The sequence below is a fragment of the Musca domestica genome, unplaced genomic scaffold, assembly GCF_030504385.1.
Source record: "Musca domestica strain aabys unplaced genomic scaffold, Musca_domestica.polishedcontigs.V.1.1 13, whole genome shotgun sequence".
NCBI classification, from domain to species: domain Eukaryota; kingdom Metazoa; phylum Arthropoda; class Insecta; order Diptera; family Muscidae; genus Musca; species Musca domestica.
Genome location: NW_026712172.1, coordinates 16321880 through 16331631, shown reverse-complemented (window position 1 = coordinate 16331631; position 9752 = coordinate 16321880). Strand labels below are relative to the sequence as shown.

General features: G+C 33.5%; 1 protein-coding gene and 1 long non-coding RNA gene across 2 annotated transcripts; both read left to right on the top strand.

Annotated features, from left to right (window-relative positions):
* The first annotated feature begins 481 nt into the window (after window positions 1-481).
* LOC101889326 (Krueppel-like factor 3) lies at window positions 482-1662 on the top strand. Its single transcript, XM_005189982.4, has one exon. The coding sequence runs from the start codon at window positions 645-647 to the stop codon at window positions 1635-1637; it is 993 nt and encodes a 330-aa protein (XP_005190039.2). The 5' UTR covers window positions 482-644; the 3' UTR covers window positions 1638-1662.
* A 5861-nt stretch (window positions 1663-7523) lies between these two features.
* LOC105262521 (uncharacterized) lies at window positions 7524-9508 on the top strand. Its single transcript, XR_009341529.1, has 2 exons — window positions 7524-7768; window positions 9169-9508. It is a non-coding gene; the product is annotated as an uncharacterized LOC105262521 (long non-coding RNA).
* The last annotated feature ends 244 nt before the right edge of the window (window positions 9509-9752 follow it).

Below are 9752 nucleotides of genomic sequence, written 5' to 3'. Positions count from 1 at the left end.
TAGATTTGTTATATGTAAACTTACTTTAAGGCTCATCAAACCTGTGACGTTTGTATATCATAATTCAGGTACCTGTGTGTTAGCACCTGGCAATCTATTTTCTAGGCAGTAAAATTTGACAGAAGATTCAGAGATGGAGATTCCTGTTTGAAGTGACTTCACCTTCTTAATTTTACAAAAGAAAATCTCAATAATTTAGGCACCCAACACACTGTGCAAATGTGTCACAAACTGAGAATAATGAATGATATCGCTCACACTGACGTGCCCTACTCTTCATTTTTTTTGGTTTCCCAGATGTGTTGACGAACTGTTGATGGTATGTTTTGGTGTTTTTTTTTTCGGAGATAGATTGATTATTAATTTGTAAAATATTTTATAAATATTTATAATAAGCATGCCATTGATCAAATTTCCACACAGTTCAATTTCAACAGTTTCAACAGAAAGTGTTACACTTGACTTGTATTTCATATTTTTTAGAGGCGATATGAAGTCCGGTTTCCGAGAAAATAGATAAATTCGGAAAGTGCATATTTCCCAAAAAAAATAAATTAAAAACCCAAATAAATACAAGAAGAGTTCCTGAGATACTCCACATTTGTTACTGGTATTTGAGGCGGTGCACAGATCAATTTTAAACAATGATGGACTTTTTTGCTGATGGCGGATTTCAACAATTATTTGATGATTTAAATGAACATTATTCCGGCTCAGCGATATGGATTGATTCATCGGAGATTTCCAGTTCCGGTTACGATTACAACGATCCCAATAATGGGGTAGAGTATCCTGAAGAAAATTATTTATGCTGTGACCAGGATTATCATTTATTTGTAATGGAACCCGAAACAAGCACTCCAAGCTCAAACCACTTCAGTGAGGATAGTGAAAACCAATTACAAGCCAGTTTGGATTATCTGTTGAATGCCAGCTATGATCTAATGGAAGGTAATACAGAACTGGAATCCCTACAAAACACAAGCCTGGCCTTGCAAGCCAAAGAACTGAGTGATTGGGAGGAAAAATTCCTTGATAATTTCATTGAAATTCCTGAACTCATCGATTTTCTACCCGAAAAGACACCCCTGTGTACGGATAACTGCAATCATTTTCTACAAGAATGTGCCGAAAATTTAAAATTATTTGCAACACCACCAAGTTCGCCTGCCTCCTACTACTCCTCCAACAACTCCACGCCAGAAACAGCCAATGCCAAAAATGATGACGATGCAAACTCTCCCTCCCCGGATCATAGCAAAGAGAATGATAAAATCTACACCTGTAATTTTGGTGATTGTGGAAAAATTTACGCCAAACCTGCCCATTTGAAAGCTCACTTGCGTCGTCATTTAGGTGAGAAACCGTACGTTTGTAATTGGTCCGATTGTACATGGCGTTTTTCCCGCTCCGATGAATTGGCCCGACATCGACGTTCCCATTCCGGCATTAAACCGTATAAATGTGATTTTTGTGGCAAATGTTTTGCCCGCTCCGATCATTTGACAAAACATCGCAAGGTGCACGAACGACGGATTTTGGCCGCCAGTAAGGCGGGAAAAATCGATCTTGATGGTGTTATGCCACAATCTGTGTTGACCGTAAGACCGGGGCGTAAAAGGAAAAATCAATTATAGACACGTCATGTAGATCATTTGTTTAGTTCACATTATCATGTAAAAGAGGGGAGTGTAAACGTGACCATAGCCCATGGTAGAAGAATATAGGTAGACGAATGGACGATGAACTGTCAAACCAATTTTGGAATTTAAAATGTTGAATGAAAAATTATTTAAATTTGTAAAAATTATTGAAAACGCGAATTAAAATAACCTCAGAATGACGTCGTAAAGGAAAAAATCTACTTATTTTTGTTAAAAAAAATTAAAATTTTTGACATATCAATGTTCCCAAGAGTTGATGCATCTACCTGTATTCTTCTACCATATATTTGGGAATTCAAAATTTTAAATGAAAAATTATTGAAATTTATAAAAGTGTCTGAAAAAATGCATATTATAACAACCTCTGCTTGAAATGGTATAAGAAAACATATAAAAATCTACTTATTTTAGAAAAAAAAAAAAAAAACATTTAAAAATTGTTAACATATCAATCATGCTTGGGAACATGGTAGAAGAATACAGGAATACATAACTGCATCAACGCTTGGGAACATTGATATGTCAAATTTTTTAATATGTTTTTTTTTTTTGTCGAAAATAAGTAGATTTTTATACGATTTCTTATACGATACAAATCGGATGTTGATATGATATGCAATTTTCAAAAATTTTTACAAATTTCAAATAATTTTCATTCAACATTTTTAATTCCAAAATTGGTTTGACAGTTCATTGTCCCAGCAGCTGTGATGATGAGACTAACTCATGGTACAAGAATACAGGTAGATGCATCAACAGGTAAATGCTGGGGAGCATTGATATGTCAAAAATTTTGAATGTTTTCTCAAATATAAGTATATTTTTAAATGTTTTCTTATGCAACGCAAATCGGATGTTGATATGATATGCATTTTTCAACAATTTTTACAAATTTAAATAATTTTACATTTAACATTTTCAATTCCAAAATTGGTTTGACAGTTCATTGTCTCAGCAGCTGTGTCAATGTCATGGACTAACTGTATTCTTCTGCCATGTTCCCAAGCGTTGATGCATTTTCTAAGGCTATGTTCACACCATACATGTCATCAATGACATTTCTTCAAACTCATTTAATGTAATTATAGCCTAATTTTAATTTGTAGAAAACAATAATAATTATTAATTAGTTTTAAGTACAATGTTATAAATTTTTAAGGAGAAAAGAGTGCAATAAAAATAAATTCAAATTAAAGAAAAAACCTAACCTATTTTTTTACTCAATGAGATACGAGTAATGGAGCGACTTGTATAAAATAAGTCATAATGTTTAAATTATAGCTCATTTAGAAATATTGAAAAGTATGTTTCATGGCAAAACAATAAATTTAATATGGCAAACCTTTTCTGACGAACTGGACTTTGTCACTATTCAAATAAAACCTATTTCATATCTAAAATATTTCCGTATGACGAGTGGCAGATTTTACAAAAATAATAAATGTTCTTTTATTTTCAGCGATACTTGCCACGTTTTACATTCCATATTACAGAAATACCAAATTTATTTATCTGTTCTTGAACTTAAACACAAAAAGATATATATTTCAAACCATGGTAGAAAAATACAGGTAGATGCATCTACGCTTGGAAACATTGATATGTCAAAAAATTTTAAATGTTTTCTCAAATATAATTAGATTTTTATATGTTTTCTTATACGACGTAATTTGGAGGTTATTATAATTCGCGTTTTCAACAATTTTTACAAACTCAAATAATTTTTCATTCAACATTTTCAATTTCAAAATTGGTTTGACAGTTCATTGTCCCAGCAGCTGTGATGATGAGACTAACTGTATTCTTTTGCCATGTTCCAAGCGTTGATGCATTTTCTAAGGCTATGTTCACACCATACATGTCATCAATGACATTTCTTCAAACTCATTTAATGTAATTGTAGTCTAATTTTAATTTGTAAAAAACAATAATTATTAATTATTTTTAAGTATAATGTTATAAATTGTTAAGGATAAAAGAGTGCAATAAAAATAAATCAAAAATAAAGGAAATACATAACCCACTTTTTGTACTCAATGAAATACGATTAAAGGAGAGACCTGTAAAAATGAGTCATAAAGTTCAAATTATAGCTCATTTAGAAATATTGAAAAGTAAGTTTCATGGCAAAACAATAAAGGTAAACTCATTTGCTAAATTGAATATGGCAACCCTTTTCTGACGAACTCGACCTTGTCATTTTTCAAATAATATCTAAAATATTTTCGTATGACGAGTGGCAGATTTTACAAAAATAATAAATGTTCTGTTATTTTCGGCGATCGTTGGCACGTAAAAACAGTTTTACATTCCATATCTAAGGAATATCAAATTGGTTTATCTGTTCTTGAACTTAAACATATAAAGATAAATATTTCAAACCTTTATCTTCAGGAAACGTTTTCAGGATCAAATCCGCAGAACTACCAGCTAAAAAATGTACGCACGCCTATATAATGTACGTACGCCTATATTTAAGGAAGAACTACAAAATATAAATTTGACAATGAAGGGACATAAAAGAGAAAAATTGCAATCGTATGATAGCATGAGATTACCTTGGTAATTGTACCATGGAAATACGAGTAACATACGACCTATCCAATGTTCACATAAGTGTAGGGAACTATGGTTGGTCCATAAATACCAATTTTTAGTCAAATCATTGGAAAAATGTGGGAAAATTATGAAAATATTGAATATCCGCATGTACCATTATGTGGGGGCTCTACAAAAACGTACAATGTTTCGCCACCGGAGCTAGAACACATTATGACCTACAAATATAAATTTTTGACAAATCAATGGAAAAATGTGGCAAAAATCTTAAAAAAACGGAATATCCGAAGGTACCATTATGAGGGGGCTATACCACAACGTGGACCTATATATACTATGTTCCACCACCGGCGCTAGTACCCATTACGAACTACAAATACCAACTTTTAGACAAATCCATTGAAAAATGTGGCAAAAATCATCAAAATACCGAGTATCGGAAGGTACCGTTATATGGGGGCTATACAAAAACGTGGACCTACACATACAATGTTTTGCCACAGGAGCTAGAACCCATTATGACCAACAAATACCAATTTTTAGACAAATCCGTGGAAAAATACCGAATATCGTGAGGTAATGTTATATGGCGGCTATACCAGAACGTGGACCGATATATCTCACTTTCAATACCAACCATCCTAGATGCAATACAAATTGTTCTGCCAGCTTTTGAAGCTCTACGTCAAATAATGTGGGCTGCATTATAATTCCAACAGATAGACGGACGGACATCGTTAAATCGACGTAAAATTTTATGCTGATCATGAATATATATACTTTCTGGGAATGACAAAATAACTATACCCTCCATTTCAAGGTGGAGGGTATAAACAGTTTGATGTAAACAAAGCTTGATCTTAATATATCTTTATCAAAATACCACTGTGTGAACTTATTATAACACAGAAAGCTATGTACTGTACAAAACAGTGTTACTGCAGTACATTACCTAAGGCGCCATCAGACGGAATATGTATGTGTGTAAATGTTGGGTATATGTCAAACCATGGTAAAAGAATACAGGACGCATCGACACAGCTGCTGGGACAATGAACTATCAAACCAATTTTGGAATTGAAAATGTTGAATGAAGAATTATTTAAATTTGTAAAAATTGTTGAAAAACGCGAATTATAATAGCCTCCGAATGACGTTGTATAAGAAAACATATAAAAATCTACGTATATTTGAAGAAAACATTAAAAAATTTTTGACAAGCAATGTCCCCAAGCGTGGATGCGTCTACCTGTATTTTTACACCATGGGTGTATGTCAAACCATGGTAAAAGAATACAAGTAGATGCATCACCGCTTGAGAATATTAATATGTCAACATTTTAAAATGATTTCTCTTTTTCCAAAATATGTAGATTTTTATATGCTTCCTTATATCCTTCCTTATATATATGCATTTTCAACAATTTTAAGGAATTTGAATAATTTTTACAAAAATAAAAATTTATTAAAATTATACCTTTTATAGTTTCAAAATTGGTTTGACAGTTCATTGTCCCAGCAGTTTTGTCGATGCGACTACCTGCATTCTCTTACCATGTGTCAAACTTAACACGCAAATGTTCGGACCATGCACAATCTTTAGATCTAGATAAGTTGTCAAAACACTTATTGTGATTGGAATCACTATACGAATGATAAACAAATAGTAACCTAACTACGACATTGCGTCTGATTGGTTTAACGCCCTATTATTGAGCCATTTTTTGACTGGTTTAAAGGTGAGAATACATAAAACGCATTTTTTGACTGGCCTAAGACATCAACTGGCTTTTTTTGTAGAGGGGCAAAGACCTAAAATGGTAAAGAAAAGACAAAATTAATTCCGAGTAAATGGTTTGTGTCTATACTATCTAGATAACAGTTCATGACAGGACAGTTTTGAAAAATCCAAAAATTTGGTTTTTTTCCATAGACTTTTCAAATTAATTGCATATTGCCTAAGCGGTTTATTTTTTATCAATTCTCTTTTAAAATTTCTGTGTAAATCTTCGCGCCTTTACACGGTGGCATTTTACGATATTAGTGCTTGGCATTTTTTCTGACATTTTATTTTATTCAGTATTTCGTATAGAGCTGTATTGTTGTGCTAATTGTTTGTAACAGATATTTATAAAGAAGTGATTTAAAATTAAATGTGTGAATCTAAAGAAGAAATGATGGAAAAAGTTATTGAGGTATTAAATATTGCAGTGGAAAGCTAAGATTTCAGTAATAAGCTTGATGTCGGCATTGTTTTGTGGCTATTAGATTGTTGTGAAACAGTGGCCAATATGCCTATTTATTAAAATGTTTAACTTTTATTTTAACTTTCTTTTTTTACTTTTTACAACTTCCAATTAATTTTCATTTAATTCACTATACAATTCAATCATTAAACACATTACATCACAATAAAAGAAACGCATCAAAAATTACAATAAAGAAACGATATGAAATGTCAAAATCTTAAAAAATTCCACCCTGTGCGGTGGCTTATCGTGCCATTTTTTCTTCTATTCTTATTTTCCTACACCTTTTACCAACAAAAAAATGGCATGGTTAAAAATGCCACCGTGTAAAGGCAGTGTATGTCTTTGAGCAAAGTAGTTTTAGGTTAACTTAGTTCGAATTTGGTCCCAGGCTCCTTTGTTCTTTTCCGATGACTTAAGCCAGTCAAAAAGGCGTTTTATGTATTCTTACCTTAAAGCCAGTCAAAAAAAAACCGTTTATGTACCCTCACCTTTAATAAAGTTTTTTTAAACAATTAATCACTTATCACTTACGTATGTTAACTATTTCCAAATAAATTCTTATACAATTTAATTTATTTAAGACTTTTTGGATCGTTCCGTAAAAAGTCCCGGCTTACAAACACGTTCACATTCTCTTTTCGTTGCAAAACGATTAGGATTACCTTCACAGCCACTGTAATAGAAATGCCAACAAGATCCGGTATTGTCATCATAGGCCCATTTTATTACTCTTTGTGTGCATCGTCCGACAGCGGCAGCAGGATGGGCGCATCTTCCTCAATGAGAAAGTGGGATTTTAAAATACTAAAAAAAGTATAGAAATATTCACTTTATTTCATACTATTCAAACCCAGTGCCATGGAAACTATCGCGACAATAAAAAATGTTAGTACAATGGATGTTTTCATTTTGGTTAAACCGATTGGGTAAATGAGCTAACCTTCTGGGTTTTGTGAAACATTAAATTACTTTAGTTAAAAAATGTTCTTAAAATAAACCAAATTAAACCACAGACCGCATAAATCACAACCACAATTCCAATTTAGAAAATTACACATATTGGAAATTTTCAATTAATAATGACAGGTATAATTATAGAACGTTTACACTAGCACTATTTATTAACAATTTCAAATCCACTCTGAATATATATAAGAAACATGCACATTTACCCGATTCAAATCAGTTTTATAGCATTAGCTCAGCTGGTGATTAACACTTTCAAAATGAAACACTTCATTTTACTGACATTATTCATTTTTATGGCCGTTCCAGGGAACTTTACATTCGAGAGTAAGTTTTTTTTAGATATTCAAGGTGAGATAAAAAGAAACTGCAACCAACTTCAGACTGCTGTCATTTCTAAGCCACTCATCTGACAGCTGTTAAAATTATTCCAGTGACAGCTCATTATATTGTTTACAAGCGTACAAAAGCATTTTGGTGAGAATATTCCAGAAAAAAAAATTATTCGTGATGGAATTCAAGCGTGATAGTGTGATTTCTTTATATTTGGCTGAAAAGTGGCTATCGTTAGAGCCTCTCCAGCATTGAAATGTGAATAAATCTTTTGTGTTTTGTACCATCGCTCGTTACCGTGATACTGGTAGCGTAGCCGCCCGACGTCAAGGAAGTGGACGGATGAAAACAGAAACATCAGCAGAAATGGTTCGAATAGTAAAGAAGCGCCTCGAACGAAACCCGCGTCGCAGTGGCCGAAATATGACTCGTGAGCTGAACATATCGCAATATTCCATTCGGCAAACATTGAAAAATGAGCTCGGGGTAAAGCCATTGAAATTCCAAAAAGTGCAAGAACTTACACTGCAACAGAAGGAAAATAGACTCAAAAAAGAGCTAAAGAGTGGCTTCGCTTTGCCGAAAGTGGTGAACTGCCGAATTTGATTTTCTCCGATGAGAAAACATTCGTTGTCCAGCAGTTTTTGAACGAACAAAATGATCGTGTTTACTTGCCAAAGAGGTCAGCTGAAAATGTGTACCTTCGGTTGGCCACCAGAACTCAAGTGCGGGCCATGGTCGCTCTCCGCTCGTATAAATTAACCGTGGCATCAGAATAAATGCAGAATATTATCGCGAAAATATTTGGGGCACGCAAACATTTTGACCGCAGACCTTGAATATTCCAACAGGACCCATCCATCCAAGAATGGTTACAAAATGAGGTTCCTCGCTTCATTTCCAATGCACAATGGCCACCCAAATCCCCAATCCGTTGGACTATTGTGTCTGGAGTATTTTGGAAAGCAAGGTTGGCACTAAAAAATACTCAAGCGCCGGCCATGGTGATGGTGTGGGCCGCTATAACAGCCGATGGTCGATCTCCGCTTGTATTAATCGACCATGGCATCAGAATAAATGCCGAATATTATTTCGAAAATATTCTGGGCTCGCAAACATTTTAGCCGCAGACCTTGGACTTTCCAACAGGAATCAGCCACCCAAGAATGGTTACAAAATGAGGTTCCTCGCTTCATTTCCAGAGAACAAATCTAAACTCGAACAAATCTAAACTTATTCTAAAATTTGATGCTATTTCCGACATCTTTTGCTTTTATTCAATAAAATTTGAAAAACAAAATTATGGCGTTTGACTTTGTTGCAGTTTTCTTATCTCACTCTGTATTTTATTTATTTATTATTATTTACTAATAACTTCTCTCGTTATTAATTAGTTGCATGTGTCCTTCCCACCGCTGTTGTAGGACCGTGCAAGAAAACAATACCGTCATGGTCGTATGACAAAAAAACTGGATCTTGTAAATTTTTCAATTACGGTGGTTGCGAAGGTAATTCCAATCGTTTCAAAAGTCTGCTCGATTGTAAAACAAAATGTAAGCCGGGACCGTTTACCCATCCTAGAATGGCCTAGGCTTTTAACCTCAAAAAACAAATGTTAGCATTTACCGTGTTGGAAAAAAGCTGGACACAATAATATACATTAAGGATTCAAATCAATTTGTCATGTTTAAACTTAAATTTTAAAGATGTTTTTAAATAAATAATCAAGTTAAAGGGGCTGTGATGTCGATTCGAAAAAGAAAACTGTAGAGAAACACCATGTCAGAACATACATATGTTTGAAATGTAAACAATACAACAAAAAAGGAATCTTTTTGAAATAGGAAAAAATTACAGCCAATTCCACGATATCAAAAGAACACGTTCGCACACCTTTTACACGACAAACAGCTGATTTCCGTCCCACTAACATTTATCAGAAAAAGTAAGCATTTCAGTGTAATTTAGCGTTCCATTA

Coding starts and splice junctions, on each gene's coding strand:
- LOC101889326 (XM_005189982.4), top strand. CDS start 645: ATGATGGACTTTTTTGCTGATGGCGGATTTCAACAATTATTTGATGAT.